Source organism: Cyrtonyx montezumae, unplaced genomic scaffold (genome assembly GCF_038088225.1).
Source record: "Cyrtonyx montezumae isolate F1298 unplaced genomic scaffold, pur_monq_1.0 scaffold_12, whole genome shotgun sequence".
Lineage (NCBI taxonomy): Eukaryota > Metazoa > Chordata > Aves > Galliformes > Odontophoridae > Cyrtonyx > Cyrtonyx montezumae.
The window spans coordinates 10642893-10667845 of NW_027071848.1; the positions used below are offsets into that span (position 1 = coordinate 10642893).

The 24953-nt window shown below is 37.5% G+C and overlaps 1 protein-coding gene across 1 annotated transcript in view; it reads right to left on the bottom strand.

The window, feature by feature from the left end:
- The window catches only part of TRPC6 (transient receptor potential cation channel subfamily C member 6), a 34594-nt gene extending 11091 nt beyond the window's left edge, over nucleotides 1-23503 (bottom strand). The window contains exons 1-6 of the mRNA XM_065730023.1: nucleotides 22802-23503; nucleotides 15260-15445; nucleotides 13096-13260; nucleotides 7182-7395; nucleotides 5335-5562; nucleotides 1770-2034 (exon numbers count right to left, since the gene is read on the bottom strand). Coding sequence (XP_065586095.1) covers nucleotides 1770-2034; nucleotides 5335-5562; nucleotides 7182-7395; nucleotides 13096-13260; nucleotides 15260-15445; nucleotides 22802-23488 — 1745 coding nt within the window. The 5' untranslated portion in view covers nucleotides 23489-23503. The remainder of the gene's footprint in view (nucleotides 1-1769; nucleotides 2035-5334; nucleotides 5563-7181; nucleotides 7396-13095; nucleotides 13261-15259; nucleotides 15446-22801) is intronic.
- Nucleotides 23504-24953: the final 1450 nt, after the last annotated feature.

Genomic DNA, 24953 nt, shown 5'->3' on the forward strand with positions numbered 1-24953 from the left:
AGTATGTTTAAAAAACAGGTGTCTTGCACACTGTAATCCTGAAGCTGAGCTTTTACTATTCCCACAGAGACAGGGTAAAGATAAGAAGCCATGGTATGGTGACTCTGATTTATTTATTTTTTTCAGGTTATTTCCTCTTAACCAGTTTGTATATAGAGAGAGAGACAGAGAGGGAATATATATGATATATTAAATATATATATACACATAGACATAAATCCAAATATCTGGGGCATCTATTCCTATCTCCACATCCTAATAGATTTCCTCTTGTTTTGATGAATAAATCTTATTCCCCACTGACCTGAATGCAGTAGCATTACAAAGATTTTGGATTTTACTGCATTAAGATAAAAATGAAAAGAAATTCATAATTTTTAATTATGAATCTGCCCCTCTATATAATATTGTCACGGTTTTATGATTTTTTGGTATTGGAATATTCCACATCATGACATCATGTAGTGCATTTAGAGTTAAAGAGTTAATGCTCCAGCTCCATGGAACATCGATAGTTCCAGGTATACCTGTCTATAGAAGAGAAGAACAACTACATTCCTCAGAGAACTTTGCAATGCTTTGCATTTTACATATTTACACTCAGAGGGAAAGATAAAGCTGTCTGTGGTCACGGGACACTCTCTTTCCTTTGGGATGGACTCAGCAGTGGGTGCTCGCTGCCGTCCGCCTTCAGCGTTAGCGTAAGGCCTTCGGTTTATCGGACACTCTCTCTTGCTCATTTTATTTGATTTATTAGCTTTAATTCCAATTATATTGTATTATATTGTGTTATTTTGCTTTCTGATATCTATTTAGTAAATCAGCTTTCCTCCTCAGATCATTGCTGCTGTTTTGTTCCTAGGCCCATCTCCCTTTTCCCTTTTCCCTTTCCCCCTTCCCCTTTCCTGGGGCGTGAGTCCGTGGGTCCCCCGCACCAATCGTCACGGAACTGGGCCGAACCTGCCCGTAAACTGGTGAGAAATATTCTATCAGAATTCTATCTGAGAATTGAAGTTTTAGGATTGTGTGAACTAATAATAAGAAGAAAATTAATTAAAAATAAATCCCTCTTGGCCAAGTTTATTTCTTGGCTGAGAAACCTTGTAAAAGGTACAGCTTCAATTCCATGACAATCCAAAATGAAACAGGTATGGAAAAGAATAAGTTTTCATTCAAGTGAATTATCCTAAAATCGCAGTTAGAAACAAGATGTCATAAAAAATTTATATCAAACAACTCCTGAGAGACATAAGGAGTAAATTCAGAACTTCTTATAGTGGAAAACAAACAAACAAACAAAAAAGAAATAACAGAAGTATCTTTCTTCCTTCAAAGTCAGAACAATCTATTCCCATAGGAAACTATGGAGAGACAAAGGGATTAGATCTTTGGCCAGTAAGAATATACAGAATTGCCTGAATTAAAGGAGAAGTATTTTATAATGTGCATCATGCTGTAGTGATCAGCCTACTTCAATTAGAGGACAGTAGCAGCTGACTGAGGAGCCAGTTCCCACATGCTGTAAAGAGCCACCATGCTATGCTTCAAAGTTGTAATGCTGACTGCCCTCACAGCAGGATCTGTCCTGCAGGCCCAGAATTAAGAGCTCATCTACTGAGATACAAGAGAGAAAAGAAGTACTTAATCCAAAACAAAGTGATTTTTAAAAAGAATTATAAACTTTTAAAACAATTAGTAAACATCATATGTACAATGCAAGCATTTTTCTTTCAAAAAACAGCTCACAGTCATTAATCAGTCATACTTACGTTGTAAATGCTTCATTTTGTTTCGCTCCGAGATAATAGGAGTAGAGATTAAACATTCCTATCATGAAAGCTACAAACACCATGATAAATATCACCATGAACTTGAAGATATCTTTCACAGTTCTGCCAAGTGATATCTGCAGGGGTCCAAAGCTTTCGTTGGCTGGTAAGATGTAGGCTATTCTGGAGAAACTCAGTACTACTGCAATCGCATACAGGCCTTCAGATATGATTTGTGGATCAGATGGATCCCAGTTGATTCTGGCTAGAAGTGAAACATGAGAATTTCTGTTAGCATTTCGAAGTTCACTTTAGGGTATTCACTGAAATGCTCTCTTTGAGGTGCATGACACTGAGCCAGAGTCATTGCAAATTTGAACTGAATTCAATGGAGCAATGCAAATTCGGAACAGTTGAAGCACAATCTACATGTTATTTTAACTTCACTGTACATTGCTTGAGTTTTTAGCTATTTTCATTAGTAAAGAAGTATAAAACTTTGATGCCTAAAAGTAAGTAGCAATTATTTTTATGCTTTTGAACTTAAAAACCACAAAGAAAAACAATGTCCTCCTTTAAGCAAAGTTCCTAAGAGCTGTGAATCGTTAGTTATTCATCTGGCTTCAGTGTACCATGTACAGCTGCTCAAATACTGCCAGTAGTGGCTGTCCACTACTTCACAGTGCTCAGTGAATGTCTTACATAAAAATGCTGCCAGAAATAAAAGTGAAAGAAAGGGAGATACTTCATTAAGACTAACATAGAGGTAGGATACTGGCTCCACTGTCCTTCATAGATCACCACTGATATAAATGAAAGGCAAACAACTTAAACAGTCTGTAAGATTACTAAAGTACCTTCCTTGGACTCTTCTGGAATTTCCCAATCTGCTAGTGAATTTAAGTGAAGTTCAGGTTTTCTATCTTCATTTCTACTAAGCCTTTCTTGTGAAGCAAATCCAGTTGTGTAAGTTACTTGAATGTTCTCTGAATCAGTGAGCAGCAACCCTGCCCATGACACAGAGTTGGAATTAGATGATATTTAAGGTCCTTTCCAACCCAAGCCATTCTATGATTCCATGGTTTCCATCGTGTTGTGACAGTATAATTCTATGATTGAGTGACATGGTATTGCCATTTGATAGGAAATATATTCTTAAATGGGAGAACACTCAATTTTGAAGCTGTACTTAAATAAATATTTTTAGAATAATGTCAGAATAAGAAACCCAAAGCAATATCCTTCAGGATACTTAAGTCCAGGAGGCTTAAGTTCAATTCACAATTGTGCTCCAGAGAAAGAGAAGAGGGTAACCTGGCATGGTTTTTATACATCCCAGGAGAGTGTTGTCATTGTGTATTTATTCTCCCGTAAAAGCTATAAAATAAATAATTTATACAGAAATTGAGGCAAACACTAACTTCTTGGAAAAATACTATTCTGAGCTTTTAACTAACAAATAACCACTTAATACAGGTCAGCTACAAACAGCTTTATACTATATTAATTCCCAACGATGCTGAGCAACAATGCTTCAAAATGTCCTCCATGTGTCCATAAATGTTATTCTTCAAGGAATTTACTGCCATGCCAATATTTATGCGTCATGACAACGAAATGAATGACTGTGGTTTTAGACATAGCAAGACTCAGTACAATCATTCCCCTTCTTAGCTGCTGTGCTCTTCTTGTGAGTATGTGCACATTGTTTTGTTTATTGAGCTACTCACTGTAAATGGCTCTAAACCCTCTATTCAAATGAGAAAACATGTGTGACAGAATACTGTGCCCTTTTCTATAAACATATGTAACTGTGTAAGCTTTACCTCAGTTTTCACATGTAACTGAAGGCAAAGATGGAAGATGTTTCAGTGTGGTTTAGTAGTCAGATGTCTCCCAGGTCTCCACATAAGCAGTTACCGTGCATACATTATTACCATACAAGGAGTTTTACCATATGTAGATATTCTCCAAGCAGGCTTAATTGTACACATATATACTTTAAAAATTGCTCAGTGCTGCTGAAGTGCAAAATAAAGCTGCAACTTCTTGTCATCTTCTTGCCTTCTCAGGTGATAATATATCATATAGCATAAATGAGATAAAGACTTGTGCTTGTCGTATCCAGAAGCTGTGAACATAATGTTTGCAAATTCTTCAAGTAAGTGTTATCTAAAATGGAATTAAAATTTAACTAGTTGCTTTTGTAACTTGGGTGAAATTTTGTAATTTTTCAGCAAAACCTATAATTTATTGGGTTTCAAAGTATATATTAAATACTCTGCTTTTTTTCTACAGTCTGAATAATGAAGAAAAGCAACCTTGTCAGGAAAAATGCTGGACACACTGAAGTGTCAAAAAGTGATGTAATTTGAAATCTACAGAAGAACATCTAATAAAAGGAAGAGAGATGTGGTATCAAATCTTCTACTCACTTATCAGATGTGGCAAGCAAGTTTACTAGCATGTTTATCTCACTGAAATATTAAAAATATTAAAATAATATAATAGAATCTCTCAGCAAAAAAAAAAACCCTGTAGTTAAAGATACATTTCTTATGTTGGAAAAAGATGTGCATCTCATTGTTTGGTTCTCCCCTTACATTGCATACACCTCGTGCTCAGTTGTGCTAATACAAACATGTTCAGGATAGCATTGTGTTACTGGAAAGATTAAAAAAACAGGATTAAAATAATGTGACAGTTTTGCATTTAGATTATTTCAGTCCTTGATGTCTAGAATAGTTCCCAGAGAGTTGTATGAGTACAACAGGATGAGAAAGAAGCACAGGTCATATTTTTTTTTTAACAAGTACGCTGTAGAACTAATCATAGAATCATACAATCATAGAATCATATTATTATTAAGGTTGGAAAAGACCTCTACTATCATCTAGTCCAATCATCAACCCATCATCACAATACCCACTAAACCATGACTGTGCCACATGTTTCTTGAACAACTGCAGAGACAGTGACTCAACCACCTCCCTGTGCAGCCCATTCCAGTGTCTGACCACTCCTTTGGAGAATAAATTTTTCCTAATATCCAACTTAAACCTACTCTGGCACAATTTCAGACCACTCCCTCTAGTCTTTTCACCAGTTGTGCAGGAGAAGAGACTGATCCCCAGCTTACCACAACCTCCTTTCAGGTACTTGTAGAAAGCAATTAGGTCTCCTTTGAGCCTCCTCTTCTTCAGATTAAGCAATCCCAGTTCCCTCAGCTGCTCCCCATTAGATTTGTGTTCCAGACCCCTCACCAGTTTTGTTGCCCTTCTCTGAACACGCTCCAGGGCCTCAATGTCCTTCTTGTAGTGAGGGGCCCAAAACTGAACACAGTACTCGATGTGTGGCCGTACCAGAGCTGAGTACAGGGGGATGATCACCTCCCTGCTCCTGCTGGCTACACTATTCCTGTTACACTGGCCTTACTGGTCTCCTGGGCACAGTGCTGGTTCATAGTTAGCCAGATGTTGACTGGCATCCCAATACACATTTCTGTCTTAGTGTACTAATTAACAGAAAATAATCAATACATATTACCAAAATGCATTCAACTCACCCAAGGTGTAGTATTTTATGTTGGGCTCCAGTGTTGGACTTGACAGATCTTTCATATTTGCATCAACCAAGTTCTGGGCTCTGGATGCGTGCCAAAATGCCATAAACCTTGCTATGAATGATGCTGCAAAAATTGCTAACATACCAAAATCAAGCATATTCCATAATTCAAAAAGATATTCCTTTGGACCTTGAGACCAAATTTCTTTACATTCAGACCATATCATCCCTAGTAAAACAGAACAGAAAAGCAGTGTATTCTTTTAGATTCATGTTCATTTTATATGATATTTTATTATGTACAGTGTATGCCTTTGGTTGCAGTCAAATCAAAACCATTTTGATCTTTGGGAGCTTGAGTACACAGTAAAATCTTTTAAATTGTTCATTCATATACATATCAGTACTTCTTCCTCATGTGCATAATAATAACGATGCTTCATACTGCTTTTGCCTATTCTACTGCAAAAGCTTTCAAATAAAAAATGGGAAGTGAGTTTGTCCATCTGTATGAACACAGTTAGAGACTGTAAGAGCAGAAATGCTCTGGCATTATCAGATAGCTGTAGCAGAACTGGTAGCAGAACTCACATATTCTCATTTGCAGAGAACCCTGTGTGACAAATGAGCGTGCAACTAGGAATCAGACCCAATGCGTTGTGAACAGGAAAAATTATCTGATTCCTAATATTAATTATTAAATAATAAATACATACATAAAATAAATATGGGAATATAGTATCATTTATGACATCCTTTTTATTGAGCAAATTCTTCCCCTTTTCAAGAAAAAAATATTTAATCAAGAACTAAGTTTCCAGAATTTCTGGGAGTGCAAATAAGATTAAAAAAAAAATCTAAAAATAATTTATTCACTAATTATCTATTTTCAAAACTCATATAATTTATAAAACTTACATTCGTAGAGTATTAGGAAATTGTTATATTATCTCCACAAACACAGTTCTGCTCATTTATACAGCTATCTGATGAAATAATTGACAATTGTCAATGTCTTTTAAGGTTATATGAATCAAGTGATGTAAAAACAGCTTCAATTTCAATCACAGGTTAAGCTCATAAAAGCACAAACTTCTAATTGTCTAAGTTCTTGAATGGAAGCAGATATTGTTCAGCTTGAAAACAACCTACATACTACTAAATTAACTGCCAGAATCTAGATCCTTAAAACATTTCTGCAACTAAATCTCACTGGAGTCATAGAATCAGAGTGGCTTGAGTTGGAAGGGACCTCAATGATCATCAGTTTCCAATCCCCCTGCTGCAGACAGGGTTGCCAGCTGCTAATCAAGTACTAGATCAGTATGCCCAGAGCCTCATCCAGCCTGGCCTTAAAACACCTCCAGGGACAGGGCATTTTGAGGAAATACTTGGAACATGAGAGAATATTAGCAGAAAGAGAGAATTGGACACAACAAACTTAGCCCACAGTGTGAAAATCTTTCCCCATGGAAGCTGATACAGCCTGATGATAGATAGATAGATGATAGATAGATAGATAGATAGATAGATAGATAGATAGATAGATAGATAGATAGATAGATAGATAGATAAAAAGCAAACAAAACCGGTAGATGATTACCTTAGCCATTCATAAAATTGCACTCATTCATATCAGATGATGCTGTTTTTGCCTAAGTCCTTTACCTGAATATAAAAGCCTACTGACATCTAGTAAGAAACATGAGGCCAACGTGGGAATGCAACCATCTAACTAAATTCACTTTGTTCAGTTCTTTACATTAATCTTTAACAGCAAAGGATTAATTTGAATCTAGCTTCAGTGAAATCATGGCAAGACAAATTTAAGCAAAAATTAATCTTTACCTATTACCCATGAAATAATTAACATTTCCATCCATGAGAAACAGGATGTTTTCATCCTAAATAGCTGCTTTACATTGCCAGTAGTTTCATTAGGTCGGAGCTTGGTGCCATCAAATCTATCAGCTGCGTTCATGACGAGCAGACCAAGAAAAATGGTGAAAGAAGCTGCATGGGCTACAAACTTCATAAATGGTCCACGCATTATCCTTCCCAGCTGTAACAGAGGTTATAAAACAAAAAGATATTGCTTTGCTTTCCTCCAAAATAAGAAAAATGAATAAAAAGAACAGGAACACAGAGAAATAAATGTTTCAATAACACAGAGGAACAAAGATCTGAAAAGAAACTGTACTATGATGCCACACTGACAACCACATTTAAATTTTTCTTCTTATTTACTGTCTACTGAAGAATAGTTTTGTTACTCACTTTCACCATGTATGTATTTTTAACTCAGTGTTTTGAAATAACTCTATAGTTCTTTTGGGGAATTTTTATGTCTATTATAAGTAATCAAGAGAAATGCTTAGTACAGTTATTAAATATATTTCAAATTTATATTCCAGTGATCTTTATGAAGTATTGAAGAAAATGGGATTTTGACACTTACTAAAACTATTAAATTATCACCAGAAGTGTGTTATGACTAAAGAATTCTGTTTCCCAACTGACATGATGCGCAGTTTGGCAGTTATTTTGCAGTTTTTCAACTTACTCCCCCTTTTAAAAAATGTCACTAGGCTTCAAGAGGGTATGTTTGTAGTTCTGTAGTGTATTTATTTCCATTCTGACTCCTTTCATGAAAACATTCTCAACTCCTGATGACTAAGCACAACTTCATAACAGCTTAGGGCAACAGTAAAAAACTTCAGTTCTATAAGTTCTATACAGTCTTCTGCAAGGATGAACATCTAGTGGCTATTTACTAGAGAGATGTCTTGAAAGTGTCTGAATATATTAACAACAGAAGTCTTAGCTAGTTCATTTAGTTGGCAACAGTAGGAAAATACTCCTTTAGACTTGTGACAAAAATGTTATGGTAAGAATTGAAAGTAAGTAACTGAGATCCCAGTCAAAATACATTACTATATGTGGTCAGGAAAAGGGAAAGGAAGACAGGAAGTTAAATTATCAATTTAAGTATTTTTGCTACACTTTTTTCAATACCAAAAGCAGAATTTCACTGACTTTACAATCAGCCTTCACACACACACAAAAAAAAAATAAGGGTGCAGTCTTAAGGTCTCCAACTCATTAACATCAAGAAAAGTAGACAAATATAACGATACTCTTGAAGGAACACTGTCAAGGTTAGCAGGCACAAAAGTTGATCTTTCTCCTTCATACTTTATTTTGCGAATCCATGCTACTCATTACGTTTCTCACTCAAAGAAATTAATTTATCTTTTTGTTGTTGTTGTTGTTACATATTTCTTCATCCTAATGAAATTATCTTCAGGAACCAATTATTTTTTGTTGCCTACAAAGAGAGAAGGTGTTTGTCATGGGAAAAGATTCCATTATTTCAAACTAGCAAGGAACAGTCATGAACAACAAAGAATAAAGCAATGTTGGAAAATGATGAAGTACCTTGACAATGTCCTTTTAAATGCATTAAATTTGTGTTCACAAATGAAGATGGGTTAGGATACAGATGCCAGAAAGTGTCATAATCAGAGAAAAAAAGAAAAAAATGTTGAAGGAAGTAATATTATTATAACAATTGGTCAAAAAACATTAAATTTAAATGACAGAACTCCTAGCCCCCCACCCCTTTCAAAAGAGACATGAGTATTTTTACAATAGATAGATAAAACTCCCTGGAGGTAGGACTGAGTACAGCTATAAAGTGGGTACTCAAAATCTGGAAGAAATTATGATGTTCCTACATGGAGATCCAAGAAAATCATGGAATGTCACTTGCTAAATTTGCAGTCCTCTTATGCAAAGCATATAGGTCAGAAAATAATAGTAAGGTAAAGAGAAAAAACATAAAGATATAGCATAATCTTTCAGGATATTGAGACTTTTCTATAAGCTAAACTCCCTGTTTAATAAACTTACACTGAGGGTTTGATAACATAACATTGTTTGCCACTGCAGAGGCCAAGGACATGGTCTCAGTCTGTAACTTATGTGCTTTTGCAGGTTTCTGATTCTTTGTGCTACAGTCTTTGTTTTGGAGTGTGTTTTATACCTTGGTTCAGGTTTCAATTGTCCTGAGTGAAGTCAGAACTTGGATTCATTGTTCCTCATGGGTCCCTTTCAACTCAGGACACTTTATAATACTATGACTCTAGGACAAGATATGGAACAGTTATACTGTGCTTCCTTCTACTCCCTGTGTAGGATCCACCTGACATGGCTGAGGACTGGAGTTAGTGATTCACGTTACTTCTCCCATAGAAACATGACCAATGCAACATTATGCATTGTTATAGAGAAGATAAAATAGGACTCTGAGTAGTACAAAGTCGCAAAAGAAAAAATGCCTGGTTCAGGTGGGGGATGACCTGCTGGAGAGTAGCTCTGAGGAGTGGGATCTGGGTGTCCTGGTGGGTGACAGGTTGGCCATGAGCCAGCAGTGTGCCCTGGTGGCCTAGAAGGCCAGTCGCATCCTGGGGTGTATTAAAAAGAGCATGGCAAGTAGGTCAAGGGAGGTGATCCTCCCCTCTACTCTGCCCTGTTGAGGCCTCACCTGGAGTATTGTGTCTAGTTATGGGCTCCCTGGTACAAAAAATAAAAAATTAAGACAGGGATATCCTGGAAAGAGTCCAGTGGAAGGCCTTAAAGATTATAAAGATGTTAAAGAGCACTTCTCTTACAAGGAAAGGCTGAGAGACCTTGGCCTGTTCAGCACTGAAAAAAGATTCAGAGGGGATCCGATCCATGTCTATAAATATCTAAGTTGACGAAGGGATGAGGCTGGACTCTTCTCAGCAGTGCGTGTTGATAGGATGAGGAGAAATGGCCACAAACTGGAGCATAGGAAGTTCCTCACAAATGTGCATGGGAACTTGTTCACAGTAAGGGTGACATAGCACTGGCACAGGCTGCCCAGAGGGGTTGTGGAGTTGCCTTCTCTGGAGGCAATCAAGACCGCCTCTATGCATACCTGTGCAGCCTTGTATAGGGAGCCTGCTTTGGCAAGGAGGTTGGACTAGATGATTTCTAGTGGTCCCTTCCGACCGCTACAATTCTGTGATTCTGTAATTCTGTGAACAAAATGGGATAATGCATATGCTTTTTTAGTAAAACAATTTCCCAGCTCCTCATGTAGTAGACATCAAAACTCCATTTCTTTTGCCCTACCACACTGCAAAAGAACTATGGATATAACTCTCAGAATGTGCTTCTAGAAATACGTAGGGACTGATCAAGATACTACTTCAGAAATCCCAACCCCAAGGGTTAAAATCAGTTAAAGATTTTATGTCAAATTCAGATACCCTATATTGGCCAATGGCTGATGAAATCATGCATAAATTCATAAAATTGAAAACAGAAATTACAGTATTAATTATATCTTAACAAGTTGGACATTATAAAGATTCTCAGAGAAACTTGAAAATAATTTTTAGTCTTTCCAAAGATCATGCTATTAAATAGTATATGAGGAGTTTGGGGCTGATTATCTCAGTAGTTATACTGAGATAATTACCAGCTAGAAAAGCAGAGTAAATAGTTCAGAAGTCTTTAAGTGCATCCAAGTTGCCACATTAGGATTCTACGGTACTGACCTTAACTGGGTCAGGGCCAAAGAACTGCACATTCACACCAGTATGGTGAACAGCAAAATGGCATTTACTGGTAGCAAGCATTGGCTTATATATCCTATGTGCCCCCAAGCATGCGTCATGAATTATTCCGATACCGCCACGTATCAGATAACAGAGCAGGGGAGGTCCTACCATCACAACCCGAAACCACCTTATTATTGCCTAATACAACACAGAGTGGATCACCAGCTGAATCTCAATGAAGAGACGATCTTTACTCCTTTCAGGTTCTGGTACTGCTAAATTCCTGACAAATTAACAGGAATCTGATCACAGATTTTTCTGATTATTTTTTTTTCCAGATATGAAACTCACAATTCAGCATTTGTGGCCCTAGCTCAAATTGCCTAATTTTTATTTCAACAGGAATTTTTTTATGTGTTCAAATAAACATACTGAGATGCAAGCGTTACGAAGGCTGATTCTCTTTTTGGCTTTCTCAGAGCCATGGCGTGAAGATTTAAACAAATGTTTCAGAAAAATTCCAATGCCAACTGTTATTTCCACTTCTTTTTCTTCTATCACTGTGCCCTACAGTACCAAATGAAGAAAAAGAATGGTCAATTTATCTCGATAGAGGGAGAAAAAGAGTTATAAAATTCCATGAGATCATAAACAGAATGGAGTCTATTGATACAAATAGTGTTCTTTATTGGAACAAGCCTGTACTGAACATAATGAAAATTTTTGTATTCTAAAAGTGAAAGGATCCAATTTTGAAGTGCATGTGAAGCACAAGATAAGAAATCACAACTAGTAAAAAGATGGACTGGATTTTACATTTGCAGAATATAATGAAACAAAACCCACTGAACAAAACCCACTGAACATGTACACAGATGACAGCAGGGAATTATTAAAAAGCAACAAATGAAGTGAAACCTAAAGGATGTTGTCCATTGACATTGACATTAAAAAAGTTACTCTGAAATAGCTTTTCTAGAATGTATGATAGTTCAAAATGACATGAACATCCAATAAATCATTGAAAAGGGGAAATGACAAATAGATAATTCACTACTGTGGTTGAAATGACTTCTAAAGTATGTTGAATCTCATGGTGAATTTTAAGACCAAAGCACTCACAAAAATCCTAGTCAGTATATAGGAAAGTGAAAATGACATTTCTGATTTTTATTGTCCAGACTGAAAGTAATGGAAACTATGGCAGAACAAAAAGTTCTTTTCTCCCAACTTTTTCCTCTCACAGAACAATAAAAGGAAAAAAAATAAAAATAAAAAAAAAGCAAATACTTGAGTCTACAGTCCTTCGTCCCCTGTCATCATCTGAACACTGGACTTGGTCTGCTAAAATAATGGATGTTTTTCTGTGCCATGTAAGATCCATTTGGTCCTTCTAATATGCTCTCAGAAGAAAACTTCAATCAGTGTCCATTTGCAATGGATAGTAACTAACTGCAACAGTTTCAGAATAACTTCTACAGAGGTCAGAGACCGTGACCGGTCTCCAGCGGAAAGACCTGACACAATATATGCCTCATTCAAGCACATATAGTAGTAGCATCCAAGACCAAACATGTTATGAATAGATGCAGTGGAGGCTGAGCAGCTGCTTTATGAACTTCATGGAACATGAGTATTAGCATCATCCTGAAAAGCCAACAGCATTCACCTTGACTTCTAGAAAATCCATGATGATAATTTCTGACATTAATGTTTTGGTGACTTTTATCTATTAACTTTTAAATATCAAAAATAAAATTGCCTTTGAGTTGATATGAGTCAATCCACAGCTTGAACTTAGACTAGCTCTGTGCCAATGAAAAATGATGATCTTCAGCATTTGATTACTAATGCAACGACTAAATGAAGAATATCTTGATCATTGTTTGTAAACTACGATTATTTCAAGACGTTTCCTGCTCCACTATGTTTCTTTAATATAATATACATTGCATTTAACACACACAGTTGCCTACCATAATTATAATTATTTAAACATGCAATCCTGAAGCCATTATATTCTAAATCACTTTTGTAATAACAGTTGACATGCACTATAGCTTAGTAGCTTATAGTAGCTTATAGCCATGTTTCATCTTTGCCAGGCTGGAATCTACATGCAGATGATACACACATTAATAAAAGGTCATTACAAAACTGTACCAACTGACCTTACTGCAAGGAGCAATCCAGTAAGCCATTGAAAGGAATGGCAGTCCTACTGCAACAGCAAGAACAACCAGAAACTTCACTGCCATAGTCTGCTGCCGTAAACCTGACAGATTCTCATACCAGATGGAGAGAAGTTGTTGCTGGCAGTTTGGATGTGCTACAAACTATAACAAAGAAAAGGAGCACAACAAATTAATAATATTATCATAATATTGTTATTAAAATAGCAGCAATATCAAATGCCTTAAGACCGTGGAGTAGCAAAAACTCAACAAATACACAAAGGAGCTCTAACAAGGCTACGAGAAAAAGGATTTTTATGAGCACAATCTCCCAGCATGCAGGCATATTGCTATCAGCAACAATAAATGCATTAACCTAAAAACTGTACAATTTTATTGACACTATGTTCCATTACACATTATTAATTTTCACTTCAGTATAATTATCCTTCATCTTTGTCTGTGCAAACTCCACTTATTTCCAAAAGTTGAAATTTTCATGTTGGTACTTCAGAAATTCTTTTGTTCACAAAGTTTTTTTGTTCTGCAAATGATGGTACAGTCTTTGGTCATAAAAGAAAAAAAAAGTGCCATATCTTCACATGCTAAGGTGGAAAATATCACCTTTTTCAGCTGGTAAAAGAATATAGGTGTCCCTTCGGAAGGACACTGGATAAAGGCTATTTGTAACTCAATTATGGAATCTTCTGGGCAAACACTGTAAAACTGGGAAGTCTGACCAGTAACCTGTCAAAATGTCTGAATAGTATTAGAAGTTTCTTACAGAGGTAGTATTAAAGTTAGGCTCTTCTGCACATTAGATTTGAAGTCTCAATTTGGGCATGCAGTTAGAGGTTTAACTCAGTCCGGGATTTCTTCTACAATAAATTGCATTATTTAAAGTATACTGGCTGAAGGTGCAAGAACTGTCTTTATATATAGCTAACTTGCCTACAGGTGTCCAGCTGGAGACAGAACTTCTACTGAAAGAAAGATATAGACTCAAACACTATGAAAGACAAAGTCAACGTTGTACCTTCCCTTTGCAAGTTGTTTCAGCTCTTTTTAGTGAGCCTTGCTTTTCAAATGTTCTTCATGTTCACGCTCCTTTGCTAATAGATTCTCTTTGGTTAAAATGGTTTTCTTCTTCCTTTCATGAACACAGTAAATACTGTTCAACTACAAATGTTCAAGGTTTGCCCCAAAGATGTGTATCCAATTTCTGTTAAAAATTTTCAAGTCTCCCCAGACAAACTACATCTGTATATTGAGTCCATGCTGGGTTTTCACACATTATGATTCCTCTTTTTTTTTTTTTTCTGTTAAAATAAGAAATTATTTTTACTGTGTTGACAAGATTTATCTCACTATGTAGGAAAAGTTATCCAAGAGAAGATGAACCTACTTTAGGGTATCCTGCTTTTAAAGAGTATTCCTGAGCCAAAGACTTGTGTCTCTCATTTCTACAGATCACATCATATACATAACTTCTCCTGCTTTACATAAACATCAACTGGAACTTTACAACCTGTATTATCCAAGAGAAGCTTCTGGGTAATTTTAGAGCCTTGGTGCAGCCACTAACTCAGACGGATCTTATTCAACAGAGTATATTTCAAGTGCAGACCAGAGTCTTAAACTGGCAATAGAAATAGAAAGTAAGCCAAAGAATAGATTTGTGTGTCTGGAGCACACTGCTCTTCAGAAGCAAAAAGCACTGCACTGTTACTCCTAAACTGTGCCTATGATCACCATGGAGAAAAATACACATTTTCTGTGACATACATCGTTTCAATAAATTTTTTCAGCTCTCTGAGTTCACTTTTCCAAGCTTCAAAATTAGTGTGAATTTTGTTCGTTATTATTTCTTTTAGATCAGAAGTAAAAGCAAGTAAATATCTAAACATTTTGCATATAGCTAGACATTTTCACAGAACCATTTGCTTTCATACTCACTGTGACCAGGATCCACCCTGCTTACCTGCTTCTTCATATTACAAGCCATCTGGGGCAAGGATTCCTTTTTTTGTTTATTACAGTGGGCATAAGGGCTCAAATATTCATTTAAATGTCCTAAAGCTACCATTACATAAACATTTAATAATTCCACATTTTAATATCATCATGATTACACTGATGTCTAATCAACACAATTGCTTACTTTTTTTACTTCATATTTGATGGCGAGTTTTAACCGGCTAAGGCTGGGGCGACCGTGTTCTCCATTACTGTGGCTCATCTCTACATCGCCATTCAAAATAGCTTCCACTTCTTCTGTATTTCTGCACAGATCGAGGAGGCCAACTACAAAATCCTTGCATTGCATAGACAATTTCTTGTAATCATTCTGGAAAAAAGAGGAAGAAAGATGACTTGATGTTTAGCACTAACAGCAGAGAAACACTTCTGCATTCCAGTTACACACTTGTGCAAATCAACGGGTTTTTTAGCATCTTGCTTTTCTTCTGGTAGTTAAACAGCATTTGCTTAACATGCATCTACTTGCCTTCAATGTTCATAAAGAGCAGTATTTATCTCATCTTGGTCACCTAGGATATATAGATCATCCATTTTTATATCTGAGTTTCTTCTCAAGACTTGCTTTAGAGTCAGTTCAAAGTAAAAAACTCTTTTAGAAACATTATTTGACATTATTTAAATGACTAGTCCAAGTTGAGTTGTATAGCGTGGAGGAAATTATTCTTTTCACAAGAAATATACATAAATATCTCAAATGTGGAAAGTTACAAAGGTAACAAAATTGGACAAGAAATCTATTCTACAGAGAGCACAACTGAACAACCTCCCAACTTGCTTGAGAACTATATAAATATATTTAATTTCTTAGGCCTCAAATTATTCTTGTAAGTCCTACCTCTCAGCTTCCAATAAATTTTTTTGCTTACAAATGCAGGACCTCATTGCTGTTTTCCAGCAGTCACCTCAGTAGCAGTACACCAATATCACATCTCTACCTTCAACTCAATACTCTCTAAATCTAATATCTGACAATAGACTCTTGACAAATTAACCAAAATATAGCTCTCTAATGGCAGATTCAGCTCATTATTGCTTCAGTTACCAATTATCTTTTGGTTTACCAGAAGGTTCAATTCCTAACAGAAAAAAACTTTAATCATTGTACTCCATGGTTCATGAACAACTTTTTGCTTGCAGCTGCATTTGCGTTCTCATTTCATGTTCAAAGTAAACTTCTATGAATGCTGTTATTACAGGAACTCATTTCTACTTCTGATATGTTCTTCATAGAATTCTCTCTTCTCTGGTTCTTGCTCTCTGTTTAGTCCCTTATTTTAAAATACTTCCTCGTACTAACTGCCATCTGATGCACAGCCAGGAAGACAAAACATTATTTAACACAGAACATCCTAATTTGTTTGCTGAGGGTGTACTTCACACATGTTTGTTTTTTATTAACCACAGTACAACAGCAGTTAATTACTTGTGTAAACTAAACAACTGCATCTGAATTTTACATTTTGCTTCACTTAGATGGATCAAAAATTCATAGACAAGTACTTATATACACCACTGTATAACTACATGTTTCTGATTTATATTTTTAATAATGTGAGCCAGATAACTCAGATCTATCAAATGAGAAATTTAATGTCATTTAGCTACAGAGATGAAAGAAGATAAATAATAAAATGAACCTCTCTGTGACACGTTGTGTATTTTATTACTGTATTATTTAATTTGCCTCTCTTCAGAAGAATAACTACAGAGATTAACCAAAATCCTAACTTCTCAGCAGTACAGGAAGATATTTTTTGTGAGTAATATATAACCTTCTCTCTGGGTTTCATTTTTGTACCAGCATCTAAGATAAGATTTATTATTCAATCATGTTAATAGGGAAATGTCCTCAAAGTTAAAGGGAAATCAGTCTTCTGACATTCCTAGACAAAGGAAAATCAAAGAATCAGCCTATGTACCCTTTCACATTAGCTAGGATGAACAGTTTTAGGCTGATGACTGACACCTGAATAAGGAATATTTTCAAACAAAGTTAGGAACAAAACAATTTGGCCTACATAAGTAACTATTTTGTAACATACTGGTATGGGCATATCTTTTGGTATGTCATCTAAATATGTATATTTATCTGCACACAAACACACTCATTAGTAATACCTGCCAGCTCTAGTGCCTGAGACATGACATACATCTTCAGAACAGTATGTAAGAAGACAGTTTCTCCATGGTGGTTCTCCAATGCATTTCATTATTCTCCAAAATAATTCAGATGTGATACCCCATTCTAATGAATGTATTTTTTTTCTGAGTTTAATCCTTTTATTAAAATGTTATGAAAATGTTTACTGAGCAGCCAGAATCCCCTGTTCATGCTTTGTAGAATTTAGCCCACTGGAATTTCCGCTCAGCACACAGCATCATAATAATATATTTTCCATCATTTTATTTTCTCATTTGCAAGCATGATAAATCAGCGTCGCCTCCTGTGAAATGCTGCTATGGCTGCAAACAATAGCAGATGCTGAGTTGAAATCTCCTCAGTGGGGTTTCAAAGGAGCTCTGGGGATGGAGCCATGCTCAGCATCATCCACACTGGCCCTGCTATGGCTCAGGGAGGCTGCTGCCTGGTAGAGCTAGTCAAAGGAAATGTAGGTTGCTGTTCCTGTTCACAGTTTGCTGTCTTGAGCTATACTCTTCTATGAAGAATTTATTGTCTTAGGGAAGGTTATGGAGGGATAATAACACAAGGGCTACTCCAAAAGTAATGCTTTTTATTTTATTATGTTTGGCCATAGTCATCAGATGCAGTATGTATGGCAGTGGAGGCTGAACCTTCTCACCAATATTCCATTACATTTTATTGCTGAGTGACAGGTGGCAGCAGAGGAGCAGTCTGACAAATGGGTGGTGCATTTCAGTGGTGGCAACAGTGTCAGTAGGTCTCCTCTGCAGGTGCAGATTTTTATTAGTGTGGCATGTAGGTTCTTGTTCAATGCTGTCAAAAATGCTAATGGTGGCAACTGTGCTGAAAAAATAGTGTTTCATAGCTGAGAACATTCTCTATCAAATAGTACTGTTGTGCACTTTGCATTAATTGTAGTTTCCATGAAAAGAAATAGAAGGCGTTACTTTTGGAGCAACCTACATACCTTAAACTGTTGTAGGATGATCGATCAGGGACTGAGCACCGAAAGGTAGCTCCAGTCAGGAAATCTCATCTCTAACAAATCAAGTCTGTTCAATTGCATGGCTTCCTTGGGCCCACTGCTTCCTCCATCCAATGAAATGCATGGTAACAGACAAACTGCAGCACATGCTTCCCTCTGTCTCACTGCCCCTGTCACAAATGCAGGCACTTCTGCCTGCCCCCCAGTTCTTCTTGTCTCTTGATATTAATATGAGCCAGAGGAAAATGTTTGGTATAACTCATATTTTTAGAATGGCCTATGGCACACAGAGAATTCCACAAGTTTTCTTCTACTGCAAATTGTAAACATAATCAATTAAAAAAGCAGCCCTCAGGAACTGAGAAGGCAGTTTGCAATTAATTTACATTTGGAGTCTCTAAAAAGAATCAGCTCTCAACTCTGCAGCCAGGGAGGTGTGTGCTTCATTCATTGAATGTGACACAGCTGATTCAGGGCTCCTTGGCAGCTCAGAAAAATTTTGACAAATTTTGGCACCCCAAGGCTGAGGGAAGAGGCATTTTCAAAGGCAGACAAATGCATTATTTACAAATATATTCCTTATCTGTCCTATGCCTCAGTTCTTCATTTCGAAAAGGTACTATTAACTTTTCCCTAAGAGAGCTGAGACTACTTATGATGTAGACTGCAACTTGATTTCTGTCGGTGTGCACAGTTGAAATCAGGCTTTGAGATCATAATTTGGATTTTGTTTCCCATCAGGTGAACAAACTAAGAAAACTTTTAGGGGTATTACTTTACACCAAACTGCAACACATCTACATTTACTGATAAAAATGCATTTTTCCTTTCCATCTCATTACACAATAAAACAGTATGTTGCCATTATAGCTGCAGAAGACTTCTCACTAAATACGAATCTTATCCATTTTGAGCAGTGCTGGGCCACAGCTGTTCCTCTCCAAAGTCCAGGCCATATATCTGCACGATAGCATTTGTCAGATGTCATCTCTGTCCTTACAGACAGATATTAGCTTGAGGGCAGGCAAACAATTTAGATGAAAGAAAATACAATAAGAATCCCCCAACGTTCAGTATGTTTGTAAATCTGTGTGCTTGACTATGTTGTCCAAAGCTAAATTAAATGGCTTTCAGAAAATCTTGCAAATTTCCATATTACTCAGGAAGCCTAAATATCTGATTTCTTGATAGAGAAATACTACGTGCATCTGTCCAATCATTCTTCCTTCAGAAGTTGTACTCTACTTTTTTCTGCATTTACTCCTAAAAAAGATTGATTCTGCAAAATGTTGAAAAGAACAATGGCAGTAAGCAAACACAACATGCACATAGTGCCAGATAACACTGCTGCAGAGTTCTGATAGAAAGAATTTGTGCTGGAGAGCAGTGCTTTCTGCTGCTCGTAGCATTTGCTATTAGGCTCAAATCACAAATTCATGTTTAATTTTACCTTGATAAATACTCCAAAAGCAGTGTAAAACCAGTTACTTCTAAAATGCTTTATTACCAGTGAGTTCAATTTTCATTTAGGCAAGTTTTTGAACACTTTAACTGGCTCAGGTAAGCTCCAGGTGGAGCTAAAGATTTACCATGTCTAGCTAATCTATGCACAAGAAATATTCTTGCATTGATTACACTAACGTGTAATCAATTTTTTTTAAGCAGAGTCTACACTAGCCAAATAATTGTACTGAAGTCCTAAAATAAAGTGAGGGGATGGTTTTCTCAATAAACCGCTGGGTTATGATCAGGGATATGAGCTGATAGGAGCCCAGAACAGCCCAGGCTCAGTAAAGATGTCAGTGTCCATTTCCTGATGCTTTCTAAGCATAACCTTTGTGCTCTCTGCACTGAACTGAAGCCAGGTAGCCCTCAGTCAAGCACCCATCCTATCTTGATACTGTAAATGTTACCACTTGTCAACAGTGTAAATGTTATCACTTGTCAATGCACATTAAATGCGCTCTCTACTATTTGATATTTATCCAAAATGATCCAGTTCCAGTACTTGCAAAAATGTTCTGAAACCTTATGTTGCCAGCTGCTTGCTCCTGGTGAAACCTTAAATTAACAGATACTTAAACTCCTGCATTGTCTTGTGCTCCTGCTCCTCACTGCTATTATCCACTTATACCTTGCCTTAAAGCATACGCATGTTCCCAGCAGAGCTTGGCTGATGACAGCTTTGACTCGTCTTCAGCTTCCTGCTTTTGCTGAGTGATGCTACTTCAAAATCTAATTTGCAGTTCTTTCACAATACTATCCTGGAAGTAGAGTTCTAATTTTAGAGAAGACAACTGTGACAAAAGAGGAACTTAAAAGAAAGGTCCCTTTGGGCTGAGTGGTCACATAGAGCAAGGTGCTCTGCATGGGGTGGCAGTGCAGGCTGAAGAAACTTCTTTGCTGTTATCGTTCCTCACACATGAGCTCCATTTCCTGCCCTGGTAGCATCATGGTCAAATACTGTGCTCCCAGTTCCCTCTGCCAATTGTGTACTGCAGCACACATTTGAAGACCAATTCTTGCTGACAGTTTGAGATGATGATGCTATTATCTCTGTCTATCTTAACTTGTGTCACTCCAAGTGCAGTAAATTGAGCTATACCGTCCCTACAAATCAGACATGCCACTTATCTCAACATAGTTGTGAACTTAACAGGCTGCACTTATGGTGTACAAAAATGTTTATCTGTTCTGTTCTAAATTTACTCCCTTTTAAGTTAATCAAGTCCTTTTGTTCTCATCTTCAGCTGCTGCTAAAGTGAAAGAAAAAAGAGAATGTGGTTTAAATACTCTTCTCTAAACTGTATATGCAAGCATTGGATGAAATATTAGTCCACTGAGATCCTAAGGATTTCTGCCAGGAATTTCATGGGGCAGACTTTCATTCTCTGAATTAAGCTGAATTAATTTTGATTTTATCAGAATCTAACCTTTCTTACTGAAATGTCTATTTCAGTGCACAAGTTCTCATAATTGTACCTTCTCCATTTCTCTCCCCCATCTCACTGTGGGGTAATAATCAGCTGTGAGAAGCTAAGATGCCTGCAGGGATAAACCACAATTGCAATCCGCTATTAACATTGCCTGTGTTTGCACAAGGTCTGACATTGCAGCTACTGAGAGAAAAATCTTATATTTATGAGACTATTACTGTCTTAAATAATACAACTAAATGATGAGTTGCCCATCAGTGTGGAACCACCACAATGGGATTCAGTGCACCCTCAGCAAGTTTGCAGATGGCACCAAGCTCAGTGGAGCAGTTCAGAGAAGGGCAACAAAACTGGGGAGGGGTCTGGAGCACAAGTCTTATGAGGAGCGGCTGAGGGAGCTGGGATTGTTTAGTCTGGAGAAGAGGAGGCTCAGAGGAGACCTTATTGCACTCTACCACTTCCTGAAGGGGGGTTGTGGTGAGGAGGGGGTGGGCCTCTTCTCCCTGATAAATAATGACAGGACGAGAGGGAATGGCCACAAGTTGCGCCAGGGAAGATTTAGATTAGGCCTGAGGAAACATTTTTTCTCTGAAAGAGTGGTCAGGAACTGGAATGGCCTGCCTAGGGAGGTGGTTGAGGCACCATCCCTAGCGCTGTTCAAGAAGTGTTTGGATGAGGTGCTAAGGGATTTGATTTAGTAGTTGGGTAGAGATAGTGACAGGAGGATGGTTGGACTAGATGATCTTGTAGGTCCTTTCCAACCTAATGTATCTATGAATCTATGAACCTATGAACCTATGGACATGCTAGATGGAAGGGGTGCTGTCCAGAGGGACCTGGACCACCTTCAGAAGTGGGCCCATGCCAACTTCATGAAGTTCAACAAGTTCAAGGGCAAAAGGTCTTGCACCTGGGTCGGGGCAATCCCAAGCACAGGTACAGACTGGGCAGAGAACAACTTAAGAACAGCCCTGAGAAGGATTTGGGACTGTCAGTTGATGAAAGATTCAGCACAAGTCAGCAATGTGTACTTGAAGACTAAAAGGCCAACCGTATCCTGGGCTGCATCAAGAGAAGTGTGACCAGAAGTGTAAGGGAAGTGATTCTGCCCCTCTGCTCTCATGAGACCCCACCTGGAGTACTTTGGGGCCTTGAACAACCTGGTCTAGAGGGAAGTGGCCCTCCCTGTACCAAGGGGGTTGGTACTAGATGATGTTAAAGATCCCTTCCAACCCAAACCATTCTATGATTCTACGATAAGTATAATTGAACAAAAAAGATTAAGAGATATACACAGAAACAACAAAGAAAATCAGCACATTAAAAAAAAACAGGACAATATTTAGAATCCATTTAGTAAATAACTGTAAAATATTGCAAGAAGTGAGCACAATTTTTCAGTCCAACCATGAGAAAATAATGAGCATATGAGTAGAACTGTTTCATCTGGCTTGCACAAGTGACCAAAACATCCCATATCTCCTATCCTACTGATTTATGAAGATGATGCCAAACTCTTCCTGCTCAAGTAATAGAAGAAAGACATTTGATTGAAGTTTGTAATTGTGTGTCTGTCAGAACAGGTGTCCCTCTACTCACCTTAAACTCTTTTTCAATGTTGGCAAGCACAGCCAACTCATTGCTGAGCTCTAAGGCAGTCATTACAGGGTCTTCACTGGATAAAGACAAATAAGCAGGGCTGGCCAGACCTTTGTAGGCATTGATTCTGGACCTAGAATGGCTGAAAGAGTCATGCTTTTGTTTCTGATTGCATTCACTGCACTTGCAGAAATAGTCATGTGGTCTATCAATCCGAGCCCCTTTTCTCAGCAGAGTGTAGACAATCTCATACTCATGACAGTGAGCAGCCAGAATGATTGGTGTAACATCATGGGAAAACCGTGTTCCATCTTCATCATATGCATAGAAGTCATCGTGCTGGAGCTCTGACTGGCTAGGACTTAATGCAAGCCTCTTGCCTTCGGCAAATGCAGGATGGTTTAGGATAGCTTCTACTATCCGAACATAACCTTTGCTAATAGCCAAGAGCAAGGCATCCCCAACCCGAGATAGGTTCTCCTTTTTCAACAGAAGTTCTGTGATCTCCAGATGTTCGTTAGCAACTGCCAGCTGCAAGGCATTCTGCCCCATGTAGTCCACACAATTTACATTGAGTGAGGGACATTCTTCCAGCATTTTGCGAATCACTGGGATATTTCCATATTCTGCAGCATCCAAGAAGCGCTCTTCCTCAAGAGAAAGGCTTGTTGAGTGGTCATTAAACATATACGCTGGCCCTCGACTGGCCTGTCTCCTCCCCTTCTCCCGGAGAATGGTCTGTCGTCGCAGTGCTAGTCTGTTCTCATTGCTGCGGCTGCGTGGAAACAGAGGGAGTATTAATTCTGCTGTATGACAGGGCATGTCAATCTCAAAGAATAATACATAAAAATATTTGAATCATTTATCTGTTGCACATTTTTAATGCAGAATGGAGATCAGAAACCCTGGCTTTGATGCATTTTGTAACCTCTGCCACTACACGACTATGGAATCAGTAGTGAGCCATGCAATCTTTGAACAAGAAAAAGCCCTAGTCAAACAACATTTAAAACTACACTTTTCTTAATTCCTCCTCCACATCTTTTGTATAATGTTTAGTGAAATAAGATTCTACTTTACATTACAGTGGTAGAGTAAAAGTTTTTAAGTTAAGGTTCTTTCTCAAGTTGATTCAGAAATCATCCTCTGTTTTCTAGTACTTCGTTATCTATCTTAACTTCTTCTCATTGTTGTTTCATATCCCACCCTTCACTCCAATTTGCACAGTAACTTCATGCTTTTTGTCTCAATCTTGAAAAGATTCAGAAAGACTAATTTCAATAACATTTGTACACATTGATTCCACTTTCTGGTTAAAGAATATTTTCACCAGAAAACATTCAGCTAAGATTGAGAATTGTTTCAAGAAGGGCAAAAATACAGTATGCTGAACAAATCTACCACTTTATGACATCATCACTTGCTCTAGCAGGACTTCCATGCAACAGCTGGCTATCATCAGATCTCAAGTTCACTGCTTAAATATACATTTTAAATACAAAAATGACCTGGAAAATAGTAATTAAATGTTAATACATGGAATGACTGCCCCAGTCCAGAGACAGATGATAACAATGGCACGCAGAAAAGTGAATAGTCCATGTCTACTCAGCTGGCAGGAGTCCCAGTGACATCTCATGAATCTGGGTGCTCTCAAGCAGCCCTTCTGAATGCCACCAGCCCTTCAAGATGCCTTTCACCCAAAGCTCTTTTCTTAGTCTACTTTGGTGCTAAGTCATAGCTCAGAGTGAAGCCAAGTAGCAGTGTGAAAGAAGTAAGCAGCCATGGGATATGGATTGTATATCACAGAAGGATATGTGAACACAGAAATTTTCCAGAATTCCATCTGCTTCAGAAGAGCATGCAGGCACACTACACTTGTTTTTATGATCCTTACTGCTACTACTACATCAGCAACTATCTAACCTACAGCTTCTCCTCTGACTTGCTGATGCTCTACTAATATCTAGAAATAACTGCTCCTTCATAAATTGGATCTCTACATGATAAAAGCACATCTACTATGCTATATTCTTCCCCATCTCTTCATCCTTTTCATTATTACAGTTCAGAACATTGACATCCATTAATTCCTCCACTTAGTGGCTTGCCACCAAATTCTGGCCATTATTGTTTTATAACAGCTCTGAAA